The 27,669-nt window shown below is 45.5% G+C and overlaps 1 protein-coding gene across 1 annotated transcript in view; it reads left to right on the plus strand.

Annotated features, from left to right (window-relative positions):
- Bach1 (BTB domain and CNC homolog 1) overlaps nt 1-16,842 on the plus strand; it is a 37,293-nt gene extending 20,451 nt beyond the window's left edge. The window contains exons 4-5 of the mRNA XM_075959441.1: nt 3,402-3,608; nt 12,946-16,842. Of these exons, the coding sequence (XP_075815556.1) occupies nt 3,402-3,608; nt 12,946-13,374 (636 nt within the window). The 3' untranslated portion in view covers nt 13,375-16,842. The remainder of the gene's footprint in view (nt 1-3,401; nt 3,609-12,945) is intronic.
- The last annotated feature ends 10,827 nt before the right edge of the window (nt 16,843-27,669 follow it).

Raw genomic sequence — 27,669 nt, forward strand, 5'->3', positions numbered from 1 at the left:
ATTTTATTTTTCGTTAGCCATTTTAGTCATTAGTTTAATGAATATCTCAATAATTCAGCTTGGTAACTTGTAGCTACTGACTTAAATTAGCCACATCAAGCTTGCCCCATGCTTTTGGTGTGTATAAGTTTATATTTACTACGTAATACCTACTTTGTGTAACATTCTGCTTCAGTGATAGTAAGTAGGGACCCGTGCATTAGAAATTAGGTTTCTTTAGTTTGCAAAAGTCACTGAGGCCATTCTCACTTTGCTTTTATAAGGAATTCTTAATCACACTTCTCTTTTTGTGCGCGCCTTACTTGCTCTTTAGTCTGTGGTGGCCCGAGGTCTGTCCTTGGAAGGGTCCTAGAGCACAGAACGGTGTCAACACTCATTTCTGTATCAACAGCATTTCTCTGGAATGAAAAGTCACTGAACACCTATGTCCCATTTCCCTCCTCCCAGCCTATAGCTTGCCGTTAGCTCTCGCTATTGGTTGCCTGTTACAGTTACTGCCCATAGTAGGTGAGATAAGTAGGGCTTGCTCGCCAGAATTTGCTTGATTTTACTTAGGATAGTGTTCTTCACATAGCAGGCTTTCTTATAAGGCTGAGTAATAATAGGTCGCAGTGTGCGTGTATGCCATGTTGTCATTATCTGCTCACTTCAGTCTGTCTGTCTTGGCCATTGTCAGTGAATGCAGGAAGGCAGACGTCACTTGGAGATCTGATTTCAGGGGACTCCGGGCCACATGGCATGCACACAGTTTTCATTTCTGCTAGAGCTTGACGGTGGCTTTCATAGCAGATTGCTGGTCTCCGCCAGCCATGTACAGAGGGCCATTTCTCCATGCGCAGTCTTCATCGTGGTCTTTGCTTTGCAGTGAGTCGAGGGTGTTAGTCTGAAGAGGCTGCCTTTCCCTGGCTTTGGGAGGAGATGGATTGCAAAGCCAACAGGGTGCAGTCACTGGAGCCTTCAAAACAGATGAGAAAATAGTTCAGGAAAAAGTATTCCTAACTTGTTTTCACAGTGTCTCCATTGGCAAGTGAGATGTATAGCTTTTTAAATAAGGCATATGAAGCTACATTTTTGGCAGAAGTTTTATGAAGTGCTGTAGAGATGACTGGCACAATTACTCGAGTACTGCACAGTGCCATTGCTGTGTGGTAGTATTCAAAGATAAAGTGGATTTTAGTACACATTAAAATACGTTAACGTAGTAGACAGGAAAGTACATATTACCATAGAGCAGTAGATGAGTTCCAGTTTGAATGCGGTGCTGTGTGGTGGCTGTGTCTGGTTCGCTGCAGTGTTTGCCTTCTGGATGCTCTCCCAGCCACGAGTCGTCAGCTGAACTGTCCGTTCTTACTGGGGTGGATTCTGTAGAAACTGGAAAGCAGAGGCCTTTGTTTAAGGATTTATCTTACTTAGGTGCATATCTGTTTGGCCGTGTGCCATGTGCATATGTGTGCTGGTGCCCACAGAGAGCAGAGGGTGGGATCCCCCGGAGCTGGAGTCAAAGGCAGTGGTGAGCTACCTGACCTGACGGGCCCTGGGTGTAGAACTCAGCTCCTCTGCAAGGGCAGGGAGCACTTGAAGCTCTGTATCGCTCCAGCCCATGGTCTTTTCATAACACGTTAAACTCTGAGGAATGTGCAGTGCGTGCCTTCATCTGTAGCTGATGTGCAGTGTGTGTCTTCATCTGTAGCTGATGTGCAGTGTGTGTCTTCATCTGTAGCTGATGTGCAGTGCGTGTCTTCATCTGTATTTGATGTGCAGTGCGTGTCTTCATCTGTAGTTAATGTGCAGTGCGTGTCTTCATCTGTAGTTAATGTGCAGTGCGTGTCTTCATCTGTAGTTAATGTGCAGTGCGTGTCTTCATCTGTAGCTGATGTGCAGTGCGTGTCTTCATCTGTAGTTAATGTGCAGTGCGTGTCTTCATCTGTAGTTAATGTGCAGTGCGTGTCTTCATCTGTAGCTGATGTGCAGTGCGTGTCTTCATCTGTAGTTAATGTGCAGTGCGTGTCTTCATCTGTAGTTAATGTGCAGTGCGTGTCTTCATCTGTAGTTAATGTGCAGTGCGTGTCTTCATCTGTAGCTGATGTGCAGTGCGTGTCTTCATCTGTAGTTAATGTGCAGTGCGTGTCTTCATCTGTATCTGATGTGCAGTGCGTGTCTTCATCTGTATCTGATGTGCAGTGCGTGTCTTCATCTGTAGTTAATGTGCAGTGCGTGTCTTCATCTGTAGTTAATGTGCAGTGCGTGTCTTCATCTGTAGTTAATGTGCAGTGCGTGTCTTCATCTGTAGCTGATGTGCAGTGCGTGTCTTCATCTGTAGCTGATGTGCAGTGCGTGTCTTCATCTGTAGTTAATGTGCAGTGTGTGTCTTCATCTGTAGTTAATGTGCAGTGCGTGTTTTCATCTGTAGTTAATGTGCAGTGCGTGTCTTCATCTGTAGTTAATGTGCAGTGCGTGTCTTCATCTGTAGCTGATGTGCAGTGTGTGTCTTCATCTGTAGTTAATGTGCAGTGCGTGTCTTCATCTGTAGCTGATGTGCAGTGTGTGTCTTCATCTGTAGTTGATGTGCAGTGCGTGTCTTCATCTGTAGCTGATGTGCAGTGTGTGTCTTCATCTGTAGTTAATGTGCAGTGCGTGTCTTCATCTGTAGCTGATGTGCAGTGCGTGTCTTCATCTGTAGTTAATGTGCAGTGCGTGTCTTCATCTGTATTTGATGTGCAGTGCGTGTCTTCATCTGTAGTTAATGTGCAGTGCGTGTCTTCATCTGTAGTTAATGTGCAGTGCGTGTCTTCATCTGTAGTTAATGTGCAGTGCGTGTCTTCATCTGTAGCTGATGTGCAGTGCGTGTCTTCATCTGTAGTTAATGTGCAGTGCGTGTTTTCATCTGTAGTTAATGTGCAGTGCGTGTCTTCATCTGTAGCTGATGTGCAGTGTGTGTCTTCATCTGTAGTTAATGTGCAGTGCGTGTCTTCATCTGTAGTTAATGTGCAGTGCGTGTCTTCATCTGTAGTTAATGTGCAGTGCGTGTCTTCATCTGTAGCTGATGTGCAGTGCGTGTCTTCATCTATAGTTAATGTTCAGTGCGTGTCTTCATCTGTAGCTGATGTGCAGTGCGTGTCTTCATCTGTAGTTAATGTGCAGTGCGTGTTTTCATCTGTAGTTAATGTGCAGTGCGTGTCTTCATCTGTAGCTGATGTGCAGTGCGTGTCTTCATCTGTAGTTAATGTGCAGTGCGTGTCTTCATCTGTAGTTAATGTTCAGTGTGTGTCTTCATCTGTAGTTAATGTGCAGTGCGTCTCTTCATCTGTAGTTAATGTGCAGTGCGTGTCTTCATCTGTAGCTGATGTGCAGTGTGTGTCTTCACAGTATTCATGGTTCCTGATGTTTCTTTCACATCTCAGGTAAAACTGCCATTTAATGCTCAGCGAATAATCTCGCTCTCGCGGAATGACTTCCAGTCCCTGTTGAAGATGCACAAACTGACCCCAGAGCAGCTGGACTGTATCCACGACATCCGCAGGAGGAGTAAGAACAGAATTGCCGCGCAGCGCTGTCGCAAGAGGAAACTGGACTGTATTCAGAACCTTGAATCAGAAATCGAGAAGCTGGTAAGTGGGCGGGTTTCTCGATGTTATTAAAGCCATGCTCTTTCATTTTACAGATAGTTATTTAAATTCTAAGGAAGGTTCAGAGTCCAAATACCATTTTAAGAGAAATGAAGATGTGCAGAAAGATTAGAAGATGTGAAACAAGGTTTCATTGACTGCTTTGGTTATGTATGCAGTCCGCATTTTTAGCATGAGATGCTGAGATGTGCAGGTGGGGAACTATTTCTGAGTTGGTTTATTAAAATGATTTTCCAATTTAATGACTCTTCTAGCTAATCCTTAGTGGTTGAATAAAGATTAAAGTAATTATACAGTTCTTTATGATGTTTGATGTCTATAAAAACTTGTTTCCCAGTTGGGTAGAACTGTGGACCTGAATTACCTGTTTGGGTTGATACCAAAACCAAGCAGATGAGCCAGTGTCTCCCTGCCAAGGGAAAAATCCTGATGTGAAGTTGTGCTTTGAATAGAAACGTATGAGATGCAGCAAGATCCTCCGTGAGATGGGTACTTGCTTATCGGACCTCTCTCTTCCAGCTTCAGAACATAAACTAATTGGAAGACATATTAATGTGTTCCCGTTTCTAGTTCCCTCTTGTGGTGGTGGAGGTGTTGTGTGAGAGGAAGCTCCAGTCCCAGGCCAGCTGAGGGCTCCATGTGGGCCAGGCCAGCAGTCCTCAAATACTCACTTTTGTGTCTTTGCTAATCATGGGTGAAAAAAAAAAAGAAGACCAGTTGTGTTTGCAACTCATCTTCAAGCTCTGGGCGAGACTAGAAACAGTATAATGGAAAATATGTGTGTATGGCTTTAACAGAAGTTGAAACATAAAATTTTATTATGTATGCACTGTGCACATACTTTAGGGAAAGGGTATAGTTTAACTAAAACGATGAAGGAGAAACTGGATGAGATTGCAGAGTAACTAGAGCTCCTGGGATCACAACAACATTCTCACAGCTAGCGGGCCTATGCACACCTTATGAACTGTAATCTTTCGTATTAGCCCACTCCAGTGCTCATGCCTGTGAAGGATGAGATTGTAGGGTGTTGCTCGTTGTTAGGTGCTGTGCCAGATGCTTTCACACTCTTGGGCTACGGGGAACTATTTGAGCTGGCGTAGGCTTGTACTAGAGTGCTTGTTTTGCTTCCTGTATTGTTCTCTTCCCCTCAGCTGGTCAGAATTTATAGTCATCGTAGCATTTACCAGTTTTCTCACTTTCCTAAAATAAACAAGGCTGATGAAGGTTTACTCTGTTTTATACAAGCGAATGTGCTGCGCGTTTGAGTGTAGCTTGGCAGTTCTCCATTGCCTGGCTCGAAGGTCCCGTGTCTGGGGACTGATGCAGAAGCTGGGTTGCAGGATTCTATATCTAGGGTGATGAGGAGGACAGGAGATGCAGCCGAAGCGTGGGCGGGATAATGTTACTGAGCACTTTATAGTTACAACGCTCGCTCATGAAGAGCAAATGGATTAATGTGTCAGAAGAAGTCCCAACTATTAACTACTGTATAGCCCTCAATAAATGCTAGTGTTTCTTGTTACAGCCATATCATCATTGGCTCATATTCAGTTTTCTAAGCCTCTGCTGGCTTCCTTCCTGCTGTCTTCTATCATCTTAGTTCACGTTCTGCTACTGTGATAAGCACCACAACCAGAAGCAGCTGGGGAGGGAAGGGTTTAATTGGCTTACACTTCCACACCGCAGTCTTCTAGCAGGAGACGTCAGGGCAGGCACTCAAGGTGGGAACCTGGAAGTAGGAACTGAGGATTGACTTCCATGGCTTTGCTCAGCTACCTGCCCAGGACCACTTGCCCAGGAGTGGCACCGCCCACAGTGGGCAGGGTTCTTCCTCAGGGATCATTAATCAAGGAAGTGCCTCACAGGCTGGCCTATGAGGTATTCTGTCAGAAATACGTTCTCAGCTGAGGCCTTCTTCTGGGATGACCCTAGCTTGTGCACAGCTGTGAGCTCTGGTAGGGCCTCCTCCTCTCCCTTCCTCTCAGCCCAGAAGAGCTCCTTTCATCTGGTCAACAGAAAGATGGTTTTCCAGAGCAAGACTGGTAGTTCTCAGACCTATTTGTGAACTCAGAAACCAAATTGGCAAGTTTCCTATTTACCTGTTGTATTGATTTGGACTCTGGCTACAAAATCCAGGAATTATCTGCAGAATGGATGGGATAATTTGCTGTGGTCGAGGCCAGAGAAAGGAGCCACGTCTCATGACTAACGTGGAACCAGAAACTAGAACGCCTCCAGAAACCCATGAGTGGGCTGCCCCCAATTCTGAAGGGATTCAAGAGGACAAGTAGTACTTATAGTCAGCTCTAAATGTCTGGGAGGAACAAGGAGGACCGGGCTCGTGAGGCTTAGATGTTCTTGTGTATGACTGGAGGACAGAGACCATAGCAGGGAGATGAGAGTCCTGCCTTTCGGAGCAGGCCAGGCAGGTCCCTGATGGGGCTGCTGTGTCCACAGCTCAGTTCTGCCACTGGCCTCATTCCTAAAGCCAGCCTGAAGAGTCCTGTTGGCTTGTGTGTGGTGCAGGGCTGTGGGTGTCCGTCCCTGCACCCCACTCAATACTACAAGCCCTAGTAGCAGAGGCAAGGGGCATGCTATAAATGTCTGCCCTGCCACTGATGTTCTTCTCAGACAAAAGATGGTCAGAAGGTGTGCTTCTTAGCAAATAAGAATAAGGAAACTGCCGGAAGAAACAAGATGCAATGTTAAAGTACAGACACATAGTATACAGTGGTTTGTTAGTGCTCCACCGAAGCTGACCCTCCACAAGGTGGAGAAGCTGCTGGGTTGCTGTCAACTTGCAGAGGATGAGGTGGGGGAAGGGAAGCTGCAGGAGAACGTTTGGAGGGTTCAGTGGCAGCTGCTGACTTTCAGGCTAGCAACCTGCTGTGGTGAGGAAAGAGCTTGGTGCCAAGCCTGGCTTTAATCTATGGGGCTCACGTGGTGGATCAGGAGAATTCTCACAAACTGCTCTCTGATCTCCACATGTGTGACGTGGCACATGACCCACCCCCCAAGTAAATACATGTAATAGAAAAGTGCCCCCCTCCGAAGGCTTCCCTAACAGAGGCGAGTGTTCATCATCCACTCATTGCAGATATGATGGAGATCATAAAGCAAGCACACCACCTTGCACCTGTTTCTGCAAGGCGAGCCTTGGGGGGATCCGACAGAACTGGTGCTGTTACAAGAGGGGACAGGTCCATGTGTGTCACATGGCTGAAGACCCTAGAAGGGAGAGTGTGTGGGTGTCATCGGGGACACTGATGTCGCTGATCCTTTGCAGGCTGGGCCAGTGGGTGAAACACTTGAAAAAGGAAAGGGAAATCTTCAAGAAAGGCTAAGGACGGAGAAACAACTTTGGTGCGGCTGCACAGTATTAGTATTATTTTAGGCACAGGCCTGAACTCTTTGTCTTCACTATTTTATTTTTTCTGTGTTGTAAGCTAAGTGTTATTTTAAAAGAGTCAAAAGATTTTTAAAAAACTTAAGGTGTGGCTTTGAGTTTTTTTAATTTAATGTTAGCTGACGGCTTGCTGTAAATAGCTTTCCCACTAAAGCCATCTCAAAGCCATCCCACTAAAATCAGGAACACGACAAGGCTGTCCACTCTCTCCATACCTCTTCAATATAGTGCTTGAAGTTCTAGCAATAGCAATAAGACAACATAAAGGGATCAAGGGAATTCGTATCGGAAAAGAAGAAGTTAAGCTCTCGTTATTTGCAGATGATATGATAGTATATATAAGCGACCCCAAAAACTCTACCAAAGAACTCCTACAGCTGATAAACACCTTTAGTGATGTGGCAGGATACAAGATCAACTCCAAAAAATCAGTGGCCTTCCTATACACTAAGGATAAGGAAACAGAGAGGGAAATCAGAGAAGCATCACCTTTCACGATAGCCACAAATGGCATAAAATATCTTGGGGTAACTCTGACCAAGGATGTGAAAGATCTATTTGACAAGAACTTTAAGTCTTTGAAGAAAGAAATTGAAGAGGACACCAGAAAATGGAAAGATCTTCCTTGCTCCTGGGTTGGGAGGATCAACATAGTAAAAATGGCAATTCTACCAAAAGCAAACTATAGATTCAATGCAATCCCCATCAAAATCCCATCAAAATTCTTCACAGATCTGGAGAAGACAATAATCAACTTTATATGGAAAAACAAAAAACCCAGGATAGCCAAAACAATCTTATACAACAAAGGAGCGTCTGGAGGCATTACCATCCCTGACTTCAAACTCTACTACAGAGCTACAGTATTGAAAACAGCCTGGTATTGGCATAAAAACAGAGAAGTCGACCAATGGAATTGAATAGAAGACCCTGACATTAACCCACAAACCTATGAACACCTGATTTTCGATAAAGGAGCTAAAAGTATACAATGGAAAAAAGAGAGCATCTTCAACAAATTGTGCTGGCAAAACTGGATGTCAACCTGTAGAAGAATGAAAATAGATCCATATCTATCACCATGCACAAAACTCAAGTCCAAATGGATTAAAGACCTCAATATCAGTCTGAACACAGTGAACCTGATAGAAGAGAAAGTGGGAAGTACTCTACAACACATGGGCACAGGAGACCACTTCTTACGTATAACCCCAGCAGCACAGACATTAAGGACCTCATTGAATAAATGGGACCTCCTGAGACTGAGAAGCTTCTGTAAAGCAAAGGACACTGTCGCTAAGACACAAAGGCAACCCACCAACTGGGAGAAGATCTTCACCAACCCCGCAACTGACAAAGGTCTGATCTCCAAAATATATAAAGAACTCAAGAAACTAGACCGTAAAAGACTAATCAACCCAATTATAAAATGGGGCATTGAGCTGAACAGAGAATTCTCAACAGAAGAAGTTCAAATGGCCAAAAGACACTTAAGGTCATGCTCAACTTCCTTAGCGATCAGGGAAATGCAAATCAAGACAACTTTAAGATACCATCTTACACCTGTCAGAATGGCTAAAATCAAAAACACCAATGATAGCCTTTGTTGGAGAGGTTGTGGAGAAAGGGGTACACTCATCCATTGCTGGTGGGAATGCAAACTTGTGCAACCACTTTGGAAGGCAGTATGGCGGTTTCTCAGGAAATTCGGGATCAACTTACCCCTGGACCCAGCAATACCACTCTTGGGAATATACCCAAGAGAAGCCTTATCATACAACAAAAGTATATGCTCTACAATGTTCATAGCAGCATTGTTTGTGATAGCCAGAACCTGGAAACAACCTAGATGCCCTTCAATGGAAGAATGGATGAAGAAAGTATGGAATTTATACATATTAGAGTACTACTCAGCAATAAAAAACAAGGACTTCTTGAATTTTGCATACAAATGGATGGAAATAGAAAACACTATCCTGAGTGAGATAAGCCAGACCCAAAAAGAGGAACATGGGATGTACTCACTCATATTTGGTTTCTAGCCATAAACCAAGGACATTGCGCTTATAATTAGTGATCCTAGAGAAGCTAAATAAGGAGAACCCAAGGAAAAACATATAGGCATCCTCCTGAATATTAACCTTCAGTAAGCGATGAAAGGAGACAGAGACAGAGACCCAAATTGGAGCACAGGACTGAAATCTCAAGGTCCAAATCAGGAGCAGAAGGAGAGAGAGCACGAGCATGGAACTCAGGACCGCGAGGGGTGCACCCACACACTGAGACAATGGGGATGTTCTATTGGGAACTCACCAAGGCCAGCTGGCCTGGGTCTGGAAAAGCCTGGGATAAAACCGGACTCTCTGAACATAGCGGACAATGAGGACTACTGAGAACTCAAGAACAATGGCAATGGGTTTCTGATCCTACTGCACGCACTGGCTTTGTGGGAGCCTAGGCAGTTTGGATGCTCAACTTACTAGACCTGGATGGAGGTGAGGGTTCCTTGGACTTCCCACAGGACAGGGAACCCTGATTGCTTTTCGGGCTGGGGGGGGACTTAATTGGAGGAGGGGGAGGGAAATGGGAGGCGGTGGCGGGGAAGAGACAGAAATCTTTAATAAATAAATAAATTAAAAAAAAACTTAAGGTGTAACGTAAACAATTTATAATAAACTAAGTATATTACTGAAGAAAAACCCTAACATGCTGAAACCTTTAGTACAGCGTGAACATGCAGTTGTAAGGGCCCTGGTGTACACAGACCTGTCCCAGGTCCTTCGCTTGCTCACCCTCTCACCCAGAGAAGCGTCCAGGCCTGGAAACGCCACTGCGCATGCGCCTGTGTAAGTGCACATTCTTAGTCTTCTGAACCATATCTTTACTGTGCCCGTCTCGTGCTTAGATAAGCGCAGATATGCAAACACTTGGGAGTGTGTGTTGCTGCTTGCAGCGTCAGTAAGGAACACGCTGTTCACATTTGTAGCCCAGGAGCTAACAGGCGATAGCTCAGCCCACGTGTGTTGCGGGTGGCACCATTTAGATGTTTGTACAGTGGCCCAGGTGCCTCATAAGACATGTCTTAGAACATGTTGCTGTCGAGGACCATGCATGACTATAATCTTAAGGAGTTAGCTTGCATTTGAGGTTGGGGTACTGAGACGTCATGCCTCCCACCCCCGGTATTGAACCTGGGACCTTGTGCCTGTTCCATCCCCAGGTCTGTCTCCAGTGGGACAACATGGCTTCTCTCTGACTCTGCCTTTTTTCTCCCACCATTTAGTTTAGTTTCCCTGCCTGGCTCTATTCTGCCCTATCAGAAGCCTAAACAGCTTCTTTATTCACCAATCAATAAAAGCAACACATATACAGAAGGACTTTCCTCACCAATAGGGATCTTTAAGCAGACCTGCAGCTTGCCTTTTTTTTTTCTAGACTGACCAGTAAGCCTCAGCAATCCTCCTGACTCCTTCCTCTCCCCCTAGCACTGGGGAGCAGTGTATGGCCACATTTAGTTTTGGTGAGGTTTCTGGGGATTCAAACTCATGCCCTTATACTTGGGCAGCAAGCATTCTTGATCCACTGAGCCATCTCCCCAGACTCCTCTTGGATGTTCTGAATGAATGGAGTCATCTCTTACTTAGTGGGGCAGGAGGAGCGTGGATATGGAGGGTGAGATAGATAGATATTTACATGAAGGTACAGACATTATGTGATATTTGTGATCTTCATACCATCTTTAAGCAGTGGTTCCTATTTATGGGAGGAACCCAAATGCCCACTGTTAAAGCTAATCTTAGTTTCAAAGACCAGCATCACTTGGCATTTTGTATATTGCTGTTCAGAACAGCTTCATCTCATGTTCGATAGATGAACCGAGACAGGGGAGTATGGCTGTAGCTGGGTAAAGAGGGCTCTCGTCTTCTTCCGAGGTCTTCGTTTTCATTTCTGTTAGATGCACTTCTGAGAGGTCCAAAGAAGAGAGAATACAAATGCTATAAATGTGCTTTTTCTCAGGGGTGGAAGTCAGTGCTGCTCTCGTCCCCTTGGCTCCCGTAGGTTGATTTTATGTGAAGCCTGTAACTGACAGATTCTGTATAGGAGAAAATGTCTGAATGTAGACCTAGCGTGCACACAGGATGTGTGCCTTCATTCTTGATCTGTTCTTTTTTATTATGAAGCAAACCTAGAAATCTGAACAAATTGGGGAATTACTTTGCAATATAAAAATTTATATTGTGTTTATAGTAAAGGAATTCCTTTTTAAAAATTTATATAATCTTAGTATTTCCAAAAAATCTTCAATAATTGAATTCTTGCATAACTTTGTAGAAATATTTTTATATAAAGCTGTAATGGTACTTACGTATCTAGCAAAATCCTTACTACCTTTGAACCTATGTTTGTGCCCAAAGGGACATATACACTATGACAGTTAGAAGTTATCCCTGTGGCGTCCCCATCTCAGTGCTCTCCAGCACCTGTCAGTGGGCAGGCAGCAGGCAGAGGTGGTCCTGGTCCCTCAGACACTGGTCCCCTCGTTTCACAGGTGAAAGCTTTGGCCTTCTGCTGTCATTAGGTTGCCTGACTAGTAAGTGCAGATTAGTAATGAGATGGTTGAGTGTGAGAGAGGAGGCAGAATATGGGTGGTGGAAGGGATGTGCTATTCGTGATGGTAACTGATGTGGGCAGAGGAGGTAGGGACAGGAAAACCTGAAAAAGTCTGGTGGCAGACATTCTTGTAGGGATTTAAAAAATCACACTAGTGAGAGCAATAAATTCATACCAACCCTTTCAATCCTTATACTCACTGTATAAGCTCTTTCCAGGCATCTGTGCTATGCTAACGTCTTCCGCCTGTTTACTTAGTCACTGTATGGATCATATAGCTGAGATTGCATATTGAAAGCATTGGCCATAATCTTGGGCTCTGCCGCATCTCAGGAAAGCAGGCATTAGCCAAATCTTACAGTGGCTAAACCAGGAACACCGTCTTGGTGTCCACACAAGGTCACGTCCACACTTCTCCACAGTTCAGATTCAGACACTCAGAGCAGGGAGCTCGTCTTAGAGTCTTGGCTAGACCCCATACAAATTTGATAACCAGCTATACGTAGGTTCCCCCCACTTCCTGCCTTATTTGATATTTTAGTATTTTGTTTAAAACTATAAAGATGTTTAACGATGGTGCTAACTCTGCACACGATGGAGCACTCGTGTGCACATCTGTATTATCTTTCTATAGTGTGAAAAGTTAGGAATTCCAGCATAGGACTGTCTCTAGGAGTTTTTGGATGAAGGATCATGAACTTTTGATATTTAATGTGTGTGTTCAATTTTAAATTTTACATATTCCTGGCACATGGTGCTACAGCACATGGCCTGAGGATGCTGTCGTACAAGTGCATATTATCTATTGAGGACATTCCTCTCACCCCTACCTGTTTGTCTCCTCTGTTTCTCTAGACTGGTTTTGTTTCTGCTTTCCCATCATATGTGATTTTTATGTGTCTATCTGAAAGTCTAGGACTTACATACAAGAGGGTACATTTGTGTTGTGAACACTGGTGTAACTCACAATACAAACTTCAGTTTGTGTCAATTTTCTTGCAAATCACATGACTTCATTTTCCTTTATGGCGGGAAAAATCCCATGGCATGCTTATGCCACATCGTCCCTTCCTCAGGTCGGACACTTTGGTTGGTCCTGTGACTTAGCTGTTGTGAAAGTGCTGTGAGACACGTGAATGTGCAGGTGTCTGTGGTGAGCTGACACGCATGTGTCGTTGAGTTGATTGAGAGGAAGCATCCCGTGTGATCTTACTGAAGGATGCGGAATGTTTGATTGCCTTAGAAATGTCGGTGGACCCAATAAACACGAGCCCTGTGTTCTCTCTCCCCTCTGCACAGCAAAGTGAAAAGGAGAGCCTGCTGAAGGAACGAGATCTCATCTTGTCGACGCTGGGTGAAACAAAGCAGAACCTGACGGGACTTTGCCAGCAAGTGTGCAAGGAAGCTGCTCTGAGTCAGGAGCAGATTCAGATCCTCGCCAAGTACTCAGCCTCAGACTGCCCGCTTTCTTTTCTAATTTCGGAGAAAGGAAAAAGTACTGATGGTGAACTTGCTTTTCCTTCAGTTTTCAGCGTGTCTGATGGGCCACCCCCCTGTGGACCAGGGAGCAGCAAGGCAGGCCAGGAACCAGGGCAGGAGCCCCAGACAACCGCGCCAACCACCGCAGCCGCCCTGGAGCAGGCCACACTGGTGGAGCCCTGTCAGCAGAGTGGCGGGATCTCAGACTTCTGCCAGCAGATGACTGCCAAGTGCACTACTGATGAGTGAACCGCGAGCGTCCTGCAGCCGTGGATTTCCTACTGAAGTGTGGGCGTTGTCTTGAGAGCCGCGCATGGCCGTGTCTTCTTGCTTTCAGTAGCCTTGCTTCCCCCGTAGCTTTCTGGAGAGGGACCCTGAGTTCTCCTTGGTTTTCACAGAAGACATGACATGATTTACCTCTTGGATGCCGAAAAAATCACATGTGAAAATATAGAGTAATAATCTCCCAGTGTTCAAAATAATTAAGATAGTGAAAACTGCAGGGTCCGCTTCAACAGCTGGCAGCATCTGCACCCGGCCCTCCTGGACTGTGGAAGCTCAGTAATCTACCTTTTGACAGAATACTGATCAGAAAGAAAAGTTCTCCCCAAGCAGTGTGGTAGTGATCTACCCAGAAGGGGCGTGTCAGCACTGAGTGTTTGTGTAGAGCTGTGACGGGGAAAAGAATTCATCTTCGAACTCTCACGCTCCTACCAAAGTCCAGCCCGGACTGGACCCGGTGACCTGAGGCTGCCCCGGTGGTGACCCGAGGCTGCCCCGGCAGGACTTAGTGAAGGGCCACAGCAGCCTGTGCTGGAGGCCTCCCCTCCTCAATACTGACTAGAGTTTCTGGCTGCACCAACACTAGAGAGTTGTCATTTCCCCTGCTCTCTCCTTTGATCCCGTCTGCAGTTCCTGCCATGTCTAGGCCAGTCACGGACTTCCTGTTCCCTTCTTGTCCCTTGGAGGAAGAAATGGGAGTTAGGCTGAGTGGCCTGAGTGTTCATAAGCTGGACAGAACCACAGTTGCCACGGATCTGGAGACCACACTGCACGAGGCCATTCATCGTCTCGTTGCCGATCACCGATGCCCAAGAGGGCACTAGAATGTGTGTGTGTGTGTGTGGGGGGTATCTACGTTGGCCAGAGGTGCAGCTCGCTGGCATCCTAAGGAAGAGCTGCGGTCTGTAAAAAGCTCTGTTGGAGCAAGCATGGAGCCACAGCTCTGCTGGCATTTGAAACCATAAAATTTGTGCTCAGTCCATTACGGGCTCGCACTTGAGAAGCAGATTGAACTCTGTTATCCCTGCCCCCCAGTTTGGTATGGTGTAAAGGCACGTGCATCACTTTGACTTGGACATGGCCAAGTCAATCTTGTGCTTATTTTAATGTTAGTAGAAAATGAATTTATAATAATCTGAGCATCTACTCCATAACATTTTGCAGTGATTCTTGGTTGTTCTGGAATCTCACACTATAGACCTCAGCAGTAGAAACAAAGCATCATATATACAAGTTCAATATCCCTATTCAAGGAATGTGAAATGCCTTAAAATTGGAAACGTTCTGAGTACCTAGCTGATAGCAGACTTGGGGTATTCCAGTCCTGAGTTCATGAGGTGGGCCACAGGCAAAAGAGGATATTCAGAATCTTCTGAGAGCTTCTTTAGGATACATGTGTAAGGTACATGGGAACTTCATTAGGACTTTATGGGAGGGTCTTATCTTCAAGCTAACTGTAAAAGCTTCTACATTCTGTAGAAGTGGATATTTGACAAACGGGGAAAATCTGAAGTGTGAAGCACCTGTGCTCTCAAACATCTTGGTAAGGGGGTCTCTCAGGACGCTGCCGGGAGTGTTTGTAGAGTTGTGCTTAAAGGAACAGTCAATAGGATGCCATCTCTCCAAGTCAGGTAGTTGGAGGAGACACTCATCTTCACTGCATGCTGCATCCAGTGAGAGCCTAGAGAGGGAAAGAGAGGGCGAGAGCACGCCAGAGAGCCACCTGAGTGCGGTATCATGTCGGTAGGTACCTAGCTGTGCTTGCCGTGAGGAGGTACGGGACCAGCTTCAGTATGATTAGCAGTCATGATGCCCTTCTCTCCTGGGTGCAGGGAAGGAGGGAGAATAGTGTGTATTTTATCTTTGGAAGAGAAAATGAAATTGAAATTATCTTCTAGAAACTTTGAAAAGTCCCCTCCGTTTGTCTGGGAGAGAACGCTAACGGTGACGAAGCATCCCATGTGACAAAGAGCTGTGTATATATGTATATGTCCCCACGCAGCTGTTTGATACTTGTAATTTTAGATTTCAACAACGTAAAATAATATGAAAACGTCTCTGGTTTACAAAGTGTAAAATCTTCTACAAGCCAATGGAGTCCTTGATTTCCTACCTCACTGTACACTCGACTGTCTGCCACCAGTGTGCACACGTCCAATTTTTTTGCTTTAAATGTAACTGTAAATATTTGCTTTGGAAAGTTTAGCATTTTATGATAAGACCCAGTTCTCTCCTCAACGTAAAGATACTTTTTAAGACACTTCCTTTAAATTTCTTTCTACCTTTGAACGTTTAGCATTAAGGGTTAATTTTAATGGTGTTTGGTAATTGGCCAAGTGTAATAGTTGTTAAAATTTAGCATTACTTTTAACAGCCAGCATATAATACAAGTAACTATACTACCTCATTCCTGTGTGATTTTCGAGTTGTATTGGATGGACAGGAAAGATTTTACCTTTGTCTTTGGCCATGACGTGGGTAAGTTGTCTGTATATTGCATAGCATTACACATTTATGCCTATTTTAACGTGAACTTTTAGAGACCTTTTTTTTCTAAGAAAATTTGTTTTAAGGCAATATTTTTTTTTGGGGGGGGGATGCCGAAGACAAATGATAGGATCATATGTGTACACATATGCTTTTTCCTTCATGCAGAGTTTTGATGATGTTTTTCATTTGTTATTTGCATATTCCTGCAATCATTGCTCCTCGTTGTATGATCCAGCCTTCTCAATGCCTGGTGATTTCTTTTAAGTTGTCATGTCTGACTCAGTACAATTATGTCCTCTTAAATTTTTGCCCCTTATTTGAATCCTATAGCTGCAAGCACATAATTTGTTAAATTCTTATGTTCAGAATAAAAATGGATATAACTTTGGTTGTCCATCTGCAAGCATTATAACAATTTACTGTAGCTTGATGCTTAGCCAATTTTAAGTAAGGAATTCAACATAAATGATGTGTGGATAGTGGAGATGGCATGAGGACATGCATCCACGTTAACAACTTGGGAAAAAAGAGAAGCAAACGGCGATGTCACAGTGAATTCTCAGGTGAACCTTTCGGTTACAAAAATCTATTTTGAATTTGTAAATATTTTAACTGTTTTATTAAAGCATGTACTAAACTATTCTTTGACACCTGTTCGGTAGAATGAAAATTTAAAGCCATAATGGTAAAAGATGGCATACTGATTGTAAAATAAACAAATAATAATATTGATTTTTTTGTATCTTTCATAATATAATTTTTCTAACTGCAATAAAACCACTGAACTTATATATTCATGTCCTATTAAGCCCATGTTTCATTAGAAGTATACTTTATAATATTTCATTTACATTTTCTTCCTAATAAGCTTGTTTATGTGTCAGATATAAATAGTAGATGCTGACGGTGGACAGACAGTTCAATAAAGTTCCTAATGCTACCTTTAATTGAACAGAGTTGTACCTTCCCCGTCTCCCTGCTCATGTGAACTTACTAATGCTAAACTTTTGATCAGTTACCAGAGCTCAGACTATGCGTTGGTAAGGGAGACATTTTGATTAGTTGATTATCTTATGTCTGAAAAAAGACTCCCAGTGCCCTGGCATTGGAAGACACACAGGTTTTAGCCTTGTATTTGATTTACTTAATTTCAGTCTGTGAATTAGGGGCATGCAAAGGGTCCGAGGAGATTGGTTTGTTGATAAAGTGTTTGCCGTAGGCCTGAGTTCTATTCCCAGAACCCATTTAAAAAATGCCAGGCATAGCTGGGTGGTGGTGGCGCAGGCAGGCAGATCTCTTGTAGACCAAACTGGCCTTGAACTCACAGAGACAGGCTCCAAAGCTACAGAGAAACCCTGTCTCCAAAAAAAAAAAAACAAAAAAAAAAAACCCCAAAAAGCCAGGCATAGCCACAGGTGCTTGACCCATGTGTGCCTAATGATGGCAACATCAAGAGAGGCAGTCTAGGCACCTGCCTGGCCTGCTTGTATAGTCCCAGGCCAGTGAGGGTCACTGTGGTATCTTGAGGAATGACATCCTATGTTATCTATGAAACCCACACATACAGGCAGGCATGCGCATATGCATATGCACACACAGTCCCAGATTTCTCAAAATCTGTTGCTCCGACAAGGCCTTGAGCTGAGCTTTGAGCAGCTACCGGTGTTGAGGCCATCCAAGGGACCGACGTTAGCTTGAGATAGGTGGTTAGCATTTGAACCTATAATATTCCAGCTTCTCCTAATCAGTCTGCCTGCAGACACAGCTGCTTTCTGGGCATTCTCATTGACACCCAGGAGGAGGAAGCCACTTCTGTCAGATTCCAGTTTCAGACTCTCATGTGCTGGGCTGTGGGTGGTTGAGATAGTTGGTCCCTCAGAAGGCTCTGGAGTGGATCCAGCAACACACTGGTAACTAAATAATCCAGACATTCCTCGTGTCCTCCTAGCCCTGCCATTCATAATTGCTTCTCTCTCTCTGCCCCTCTCTGGCATATCAGAGATTCTGCATGGGGAGCAAGTGAATACCCACACAGGAGGATGCCCGTTAGTATGATGCATGTTAAAGACTGCAGTGATTATACTCTGCAGATGAACCAAAGTCGGTGGGGTAGAGGTTCTCATAGAAGCCTTAGCTTTGCTGCCCTGTGAAAGCTCCTAATGGAACCTAGAAAGGGTTAAGGCCAAGGCTGGATGTCTGGTGTGACCAGTGGTTCTCAGCTGTGACCCTTTAAATGCAGTTCCTCATGTTGTGACCTCCAACCATGACATTATTTCATTGCTATGCCATGAGTGTAATTTTGCTACTGTTATGAACCGTAATGTAAATATCTATGTTTTCTAGTGGTTTTACGTCACCTCTATGAAAGGGTTGTTTGACCCCAAAGGGGTCATGACCTACAGGTTGGGAACCACTGGTTTAGAGTATGAGGGGTTATAACATCTCAACTGTGGTCCCACTGCCATATTTATTTGAAGTAAGCTAATTCCCAAGCTGTGAATCACTTGTCCCAGATGGAGCTAGAGTCCCTGAACTCAGTACCTAGTACTGCCCATGTAATAAGAGAATTCAGTGATATATGGGGGAAAAAAGTTCTGGTTTCTACTTATTAGAGATGCATTTGTTGTGGAACTCAGAACCTGTGCTCAGATTCTCTGTTGGGACTACTTAGATACAGCTTGATTTTCACTATAAACACACTAGGAGACAGACCCAACTCCTATGCCGAGATTTACACTCGTTCCAACAGGACAGTTTGGGGGCTGAGGGGGCCTGAGCAAGCTCTCTCAGGGCTTGAGCCCACTTCCTTTAGCACAGATGTGGTCAGGCCAGGGCTGCTGGGATGTGGCCTAAGAAAGTGGCTGCGCCAGGATTGGGTGGTCTCTAAGTAGCTTTAAACAACACAAAGTCTACTAAAGAGAAGCCACTTGTATCCAAGGCTGGAATCTCCGCTGCTCTCTCCTTGACTAATGTGAAGTTTAGTGTGTCCCACTGGCCTGAAATTCTCTCCTAGAAACTAGAACCTCTAAAGAGTACTCTGCATTGGAACCCAGTTGCCTTGGGAACTGCAGAACTACTACATATTCTTTCCATTTATACCAAGAAGTCTTCGAGCATCCCTCTTCCTCTGAGGACTGCAGCTACAGCATCTACGCGCCTTCCCCCCACACAGAGCTTGCTGCTCGGGTGTTGCTGTGCCTTGTACAGCTGCTGGAGCTGGAGAGGACTCCCACAAGCCTGCTGCTCACATTTTAACTCGGGTCGCATTGCACACTTTTTCCAAAGGCCTGGAGTCCACAGGGTTGGAGATGGAGGAGGGTTTCTCCTAACTGCTTAAAGACCATAGGTAATAGATTCCCCAGAGAAGAAATGGCTGGCAGAAGTCAAGGCAAGGCTGATAAAATGGCATTCCCTGTTGACTTTCCTTCCTTCAGGCATGCTGCGTCTTCTGCAGAGTACCGAGCACGGCTGGTGCTGCATTCTGGTAATACCGCTTTTCCTGGCATACCTGCCATTAGCTCCTGCACGTTACATGTTTTCCCCACACGTGGCACAGTGCTGTGTTCACCTTGTGTGTGTATCGTTGTTAACAGTCACTTCAGACTCAGCGTTTGGGCCAGTACAATGGAACCCCTGAAGGACTCTCCTGTGAGTGACGGCCACATTTCTGCTGAGGTTCCAGTGACTTAGGCCCAAGGAAGGCAGGAAGCAGTTACCACAGGAAATCACATTTGTTGGCTGAAACACTACACTATGGCAACCTTCCAGATAAATCTAGCCCAACTTCATTACCAAAGCAACCCGCATGCCTGCTCTGCCCTAGACCAGCACGTAACGGCTCACAGATGGTAGTCATACATGTTTTGCTTTTCAAATCCTGCTTCTCACACCTTCTCTCTGCAGTGCCTCTCAAATGTCTTTCATATTCCTGCTCTGGAGTTAAAGTTAGAGACAGAAAATGATGTTAGAAGGAAGACCAAACAACCCGGTTGATGGTGCAAGGAGGTGTCGAGTGGCGGGCTCCAGAATTGGGCAAATAGACATTCAGTAGTGCTTTGCTTCTTGTTGGATAGAAATAATTTCCCTGCGTTCATTTTCGCGGAGGGAAGGTTTCCTCTCATCAGCATGGTCTTTACTGCTTCTGGTGGGAGGAACATTATTCCAAGGAGGAAAGTTACTGAGGAGACATGAGGGCTGCCAGCTTTCTTCCCTTGTTCATCGGTTATCCGGGGCACTCCACCTCTCAAGGGCTGGAGTGAGGTTAAGAGGAAACTTACAGAAGACTGGAGGTCAGGGGGAGGTTATGTTACATGAAGTCATAAATCGGGAAGCTTCAAGAAGTTTGAGGGAAACAGCAGGGTACCCTCATGAGGGGTAGAGCCCAATACAAGCCCCGAACTCATCCTCCCATCTTCTGAAAGGGGCATAGGTCCAGGTTTAAAATCAAAGTATTCTCTTCTGCCTAGGCTCCCCCAAAGCCAGTACGTAGAGGTGGGCGGTCCTTGGGTTTCCCACAGGTCAGGGAACCCTGATTGCTCTTCGAACAGATGAGGGAGGGGGACTTGATCTGGGGAGGGGGAGGGAAATGGGAGGCGGTTGCGGGGAGGAGGCAGAAATCCTTAATAAATAAATAAATTTAAAAAAATAAAAATAAAAAAAATTTAAAAAAAAAAAGAAAAAAGTATTCTCTTCTGAGACACTACCTCCGTCTCTCTCATCTCTATTACGGATGTTGCTCTTCGGGTCTAAATGAAAAGGTGAGAACCAAGCAGAGTGCATTCCTTCATCATTTAGACATGGCCGTCTTTTCTGCGTTTACTATTTCCAGCTTTAAGTTTGCTTTTAAATTATTCTTAGAAAGTCGGTGCTTTCCTGAATAGTTAAGTTCCTTTCTGGACACTGGGACCCAGACAATTTTCTAGTTGCTGTCTCAATAGCATGGAAATGCTGCTAGAATCTTGCTTTGTGGTGCAATCATGCAGAAGGCTTCATTTGTGTTGATTTAAACGGTAGCTTTAAACGATGGATACAGGGTTATCCATTAGTGCCTTTAACGCAAAGTTTTCTGCAGAAGGGCACTTTTGGAAAACCTGTTTTGGCCTTGTTTGAGGTTTTTTTTTAATCTGATGTCTACAAGCTCTCACTTGAGAGGTGTCTTTCAGGGAGCCGTGGAAAGTTTACTCTGCAAGACATCTTTCCTCGAGCACAGAAAGTCTGCTCAGACTGCTCTGTCTCAGCCTTGCTGAGGAGTAGCATGTGGGAGTGGAGCTCAGGGTGGAGCCACGCACAGAGTTTGTGATTTTATAGGAATGAGGAGTGGAGCCCGTCGGTGCTCTGATAAGGTGGGAGACGCTGGCCAGGCAAAGCACTCAGGAGATTGTGTTCATCCGGGTCTGGTAGGGTGGACAGCGATGGCATGCTTGAAATAGAGTCAGTGTGAAGTTATGTGCTTAAGAACTCAAGGAATGACACGGGTTTAGGTAATGCTCAGGCATAACTCCAAGTCCCCATTAAAGGGACTGTGAGGAATAAAAGGGCTTGGTCCTGGCCTCAAGAGATACCAGGTTCTGGAGCCTGGGTCTGGTGCTTGACAGCTGTACAGCTTAAAGAAAATGAATTTCTCTAGGACATGGTTTCCTTACGTGTTCTCTATCAGTGTTGGTGGCAGGGCAGGTGATATTTCTGTGGCATGTACGGGTTATCACTATGCCTGGCTTAGCGTGTCATGGCCACCCTGAGTGTCTGGGTTCCTGATTCCATCAAACCCATTCAGGTTCTCAGTTGTCTTATTCTATGTTTCGCATTGGCAGGGGCATGCCCTTCCATCACGCGCTTGGAGATTAGGTGAGTAAAGAGCTCATTCTCTGATTTGATAAGACTCACGGAGAATGTGGGCAGTACTGTGTTTACATCTCAGCAATTCGGGCAGCTTCAAACTGAATGCTCCTGCATTAGGGGCTCCATGGTCTGCCCATCTCACGCTGCCTTAGCCATGTCCTGACACACTGGCACCTCCCCTTTTCCTCTGTTTATTACTTGGTCTCTGATGTTGGCTTCAAATCTTGCTCATAGATCCACCCAGGGTTCAGAAGATTTTGCATTCCTTCCTTGGAGTGCCTGCCTAATCTGTAGAATACCTCAGTCATTCATGCAGAAGGACACTGTCTATCCCCCCAAAAGTCACTTTGGGCTCCAAAAATATAGAGCAGGGTCACATATCATATGTCCTGCACCTCAGATATTTACAAGGAAGGACGGAAGGTGTCTGCCCCTATGACTCTCCACCTTATTCCTTTGAGACAGGATCTCTTGCTGAACTGGAAACACAGGGATTCAGAGTGGTTGTCTGGCCAATGAGCTTTCAGGATTTGGCTGTCTCTGCCCTTCCTCCTCTTGCAGGCATGCAGAGTTATGCCTAGCACTTTATGTGAATGCTTGGGATTTGAACTCAGATCCGCATGTTTGCAAAGCAAGCACTCTTAACATGCTGAACCTTCTCCCTAGTTCCTCTGATATGTAATTTGAGACACAGGTCTCTACCGAGCCAGAAATCCTGCATCTCCTTGGAGAAATGTAACATCAGAGAGGCTGGCAGAGCGGCCTGTGGGAACAGGTGGAGGAGAGGCAGGTGGAGAAGCAAAATTATAGTTATGAAGTAGCAACGAAAACAGTTTTGTGGTTGGGGAGATTGAGAAGCACTGCCTTAGAGAAAGACAAAATCTATGTCATTGTCAATCTTATCTTGTAACCAAGATACAGGAACAACTAATTGAAGAATAAAACATGCACCTATTGGATGATAAGAGTTACCTAAGAAGAATAAACATGTATTAATTAAGATTGGTAACATGATATAAATTTTCCGTATTGCTGGCTACATTTCAAGAGCTCACAGGGCTCTGGTGTGCACAGTGCACACTGAGAACACTATAGTCACTGTGCTGAGTTCCGCTGGTGTCCACACTGAGAACACCGTCATCACCGTGCTGAGTTCTGTTGGCAGCGCTGATTAGAATGTGTAGCACTGCTATATCAAGGAAATGTAATTGTATATAGAAGAGAGGTGCGCTGGGGCTCCACCACCTTGGAATTTCAGTACAAGCCTCAAAACTTTGGGCAGCCGGAGACAAGTGTCGCCACGTTCTAGAAATGTCAGCGGAGTGTGGTGGTATACACCTACAATCCCTGCACTTGAGACATGGGGACAGGGGAACTGCCACAGGATCCCAGGCAGCCTGGACTACATAGAGACTTCCAGGATAGCTTTGGTGGCTGAGTGAGACATTATCCTAAAACAGAGAAAAAGGGAAGGAGAGGGCGGAAAGGGAGGTGACAGACAGACAGGCATGTGCGTGCACACACACACACAGAAGGGGGAGGGAGGGAGGGAAGGAAGAAGAGAGAGTTTTACCTGGGTTCCTAGTTCCTAGGAGTAGAGAGTCTGTGGAATAATAGCAGAACCACCTCCAGGGAGCCCCTTATACAGACGGCCTTGTCTAGGGACAGAGGAATTTGACATCTTACTCTTTGTTAGACTTGTGTGATCTCAGTGAACTTGAGTGAACCTTCTGTTCCTTGAGTGGTCCTTGGATGAGACTGATATGTGATTCCATGTGTGTGTGTGTTCATGTTGGCCCATGTGCATGTCTGTGTGTGTTGCATACATTTACACATGTTCACGCAGGTGTAAGCAAAGAGCAGAGGTGGACAGAATATCTCTCTCTCTTGTGTGGAGGCCAAGGAAGGACGGAAGGTGTCTGCCCCTATGACTCTCCACCTTATTCCTTTGAGACAGGATCTCTTGCTGAACTGGAAGGAAGCACAGGGATTCAGACTGGTTGTCTGGCCAATGAGCTTTCAGGATTTGCCTGTCTCTGCCCTTCCTCCTCTTGCAGGCATGCAGAGTTATGCCTAGCACTTTATGTGAATGCTTGGGATTTGAACTCAGATCCTCATGTGTGCAGAGCAAGCACTCCTGACCTGCCGGAAGCTTCTCCTTACCTCCTCCGATATGTAATTTGAGACACAGGTCTCTACAGAGCCAGAAATCCTGCATCTCCTTGAAGAAATGTAACATCAGAGAGGCTGGCAGAGCGGCCTGTGGGAACAGGTGGAGAAGAGGCAGGTGGAGAAACAGCCTGCATTGCCATGCATAGCACTCTGGAGGTGGCCACAGAGAAGTGAACTGTAAGTGTGCCTCACGGGCCAGCCAGTCCAAAGCCATATAAAGCACCTGCCTTAAATGTCAAGGGACAAAGTCTGTGTTTGTACAGGTAAGAGCCTGGGCGGAATGGCCCGATGTCGGTTACAAGACGCCTCTCTGTGCTGCAGCAGAGGGTGTCATTTGATGGCCTGCCTCAGTAGCAGGGATCAACAGCAGGAAAGACCCAGACTGACTGGTGAAGGGGATTGTGGTGCTAGGACAGAGAGAAATGACCCCGCGCTGTCCCTGGGCTGATCCCAGGGTCCGGAGACCAAGCAGAAGGGAATGGGGTTCACAAAGGGAGAAAAACAGGTGTGCAGCGTGTTGCTGGGCTCCAGATATCTGCTGTAGTTAGAAAAAAAATAGAATTTCAAAGGCAGCTGGAATGTTGAGTTTCCATGGGACGCAATCCAATTTCCAAAACTTGTGCATATTTTAAACATCCTGTTTTGTGTTTTTAATGAATTGAAAATAAGACTGTCCTTACACACTTATTAAAAGCTGGGGTTTTGAGATTTGCTGTAGCCATACCCCCCAAGAGGCAGGAAGTGACTGTCTACCAAGACATGACCTCATTGTATCTTCTGCATTTGGTTGATCTTGCCGGCCAGGTATGCAGCATAAACAAACGTTGTTTTCAGTGTCCGTGTGCACTGTTAGTCCGAGGTCACTGCGAGTTAAGCTGCCTGCGTCTCCTTCTGCCTGATCTTCTCATATGAAGCTGCTCTTCCCTTTCCCGCCTGGCCTCCCTTCTTTCCGCTGGCCTTCCTTTTTCATTTCTTGCAGTACTGTGGATGGAACTCTGGGTTCTGCTTGCTAAGCAAACACTCTACTGAACTTTATCCTCGGTCCTTCTTCTAGTTTTTATTTGTAGAGAGTATCTTACTAAGTGGACTGGATTGGCCTTGAACTCACTCTGTAGCCTAGCAGCCTTCAAATTTGGGATCCTCCTGCCTCAGGATCTGAAGTGGCTGGAGTTGTAAGCTACACCTTTAGGCTGACCATGAAGCAGGCCTCTTAAACTCAGGATTCTTTCCCATTTTCTTTATCACATGCAGAGATACCCCCTGCAGGGTCGCGTGTAGCCCAGGCTGGCCTTCAACTCCGGGCCTTCTGGTCTGCGGCTCACCAGCTTGATGCCTGAGATTCTTTAGAGGCAATGATGCCCTTCCCTCCTCCATATCCTGGCTATCTCATGTCTGCTTTGATCGGTAGGGAGCAGTCCTATGGGAGAGATGGCACAGAAGGCTATGCGTGCTTTTGTTCAGCTCCAGAACACTGGTTCTTGGAACTTGAGTCATGATGAGCAAGCAGGGATGTCTTGAGGTCATCATGCTGTGAGAAAGCCATGTGGAAGGGCCATGTGTATGCACCCCACCCACTGACAATACCCACTGAGCCTGGCTGCAAACTCAGAGCCTCATCTTTGAGTAAAAGCCATTAGATAATGTTAACCCTGGTCACCATGTTAGCCTTCCCAGCTGAAGCATCAGGTATACAGGACAAAGACTAGTTACATCCATCAGAATCCATGAGCATTGATGGGTTAACTGTGTTGTTATAGGACCATGAGTTAGGAGTGAGGCAGAGTAGTTGTCTGAGGTGTAAGACATCCAGGCTTTGAACTCCAGTTGCCTTTTCTATATTTCCACTTAGATATGCAATCATCACATCACTTAAGATAACCAAGACAGATTTTTTAAAAATGATTTCCTGATGTAAATCCTGCATTTCTTTGAGTCATTCCCATTTTAGCAATTGTACCAACAGTAGTTCATTCCTTTGCTGACTCAGAGCCCTGGAGTCATCTCTGGGATTACTTCCTCTCTCATCCCCAGTACACCACAGTGCCTATTGGCTCTACTGCAAGACAGCTTTCTTCTGCCTGAGGGCTCCCAATATGTGCCAAGATTCCCCTCAGAGCCTTGTCCATCTCCCCACGGAGCCCTGAGAACTTTCTAACTGGACTCCTTGTTTCCCTCTACATTCTGTTTCCTCACAGGGCCTTCTGGGGAGCAAGGGATCCGGGAAAGAAGGAAGCTGGGATTGACATTCAGGTTTAGAACTGAGGGGGGAATGCATGCAAGTGGAATTCAGAGAGCTGAGCAGAAAGGTGAGCCTGGTTTTCAGAGCCTCGGCAAAGGCGTAGGCAGATGCGGAGAGAGGCAAGATGGTTTTACCAAGCATGGGGATGTGGTTGTCAGCAAACATCTGTTTGTTGTGCTGTGCATGTCAGATTGTGAGGAGGTGTTAAGGCCTTCAGAATGGAGGAGAGGGGTGCCTGAACTGAGAAAGGGGTACCCCTCTTGAACCTTCTTTTATATTGTGTAGATTCTGGAATCTCCTTAATTGTAGCAGGAAACTTCTAAACTGTGATATGACCAGCTTTGAATTTCTGCGCATTTCTTTGGTGATTCAGAGGACAATGGCTTGGGCAATGGATGAGTGGAATTGGGGAGATGCATGAGAGGCCTTGGCTATGGTTAGGCCAAAGCTGTGGTCAGCTGGAGTAGAGATGGGCTTGTAAACGTGGCTAGATTCATGAAGTTTAAAAAGGGACAGATCTGAGTTATGGAGAAAGGGTGGCTAAAAAAAAAAAGAGGAGTTAGTATCAGTGGAGGATGTTGCTAGTGAGTGAGATGATGAGATGGTGACTCACAAGGGCAAAGGTTCAAGGGACTCTGTTGGCTGATGTTTCTGTCCCACCTGGTCCTGCAGTCATTCTGTTCCAAAGAAACACACCGAGGTCTACATTAATTATAAACTGGGTGGCCTATTAGCTCGGGCTTCTTATTAACTCTTATAACTTATATTAACCCATAATTCTTGTCTGTGTTAGCCACGTGGATTGGTACCTTTTTGAGCGAGGCAGTCACATCTTGCTTCCTCTGCAGCTGGGTCACGACTGCAGACTGACTGTTTCCTCTTCCCTGAATTCTCGTTGCTCTGCCTCTACTTCCTGCCTGGTCGCCCAACTTAAACTTCCTGCCTGGCTACTGGTCAATGGGTGTTTATTTAAAATACAAGTGACAGGGTACAGACCCACAGCAGGACTCTTTCAGAACATAGAGGTGAGCGTACAGCTATTGAGTTATGGTCTTAGGGAGCTGGTGGGATGGGCTCACTGGCAGGATCCCAGGAGAAAGCAAGTGAAGTGTGGACAGGATGATCTAGGTGTAGTAATTAGCTAAAAGTCCAACAAAATTCTTTCGGTAGGGCTGATTTGGATATCCGTGTAGCAGCGGAGAAACTGGTCATGTGTGTGTCTGCCATTCTAGGCACACTTTGCAGATTCAAAGCCAAGTTCTTCACTTGAGACTCCAAGATTTCTGCCACACACTGCAGCTCTTTTGTCCGAAGGGTCAACATGTTCAAGTCATAGCTAGTAATTAACACAGTGGCCCTTTTGTGAGTTCTCTGTGCCCCCTTTATGTGGCTGCATGAGGCAAACGGCTTTGCAGTGGGAGGAAAGACTTGAGAAGCGTGAAGAATGAACAAGAGCGGTACTGCTCACTGGGACCACTAGTGACCATGTGTCCTGCTTTGTCCTTTCGCTTAGGAGTATGAAG

Source organism: Microtus pennsylvanicus, chromosome 1, assembly GCF_037038515.1.
Source record: "Microtus pennsylvanicus isolate mMicPen1 chromosome 1, mMicPen1.hap1, whole genome shotgun sequence".
Classification (NCBI taxonomy): Eukaryota; Metazoa; Chordata; class Mammalia; order Rodentia; family Cricetidae; genus Microtus; species Microtus pennsylvanicus.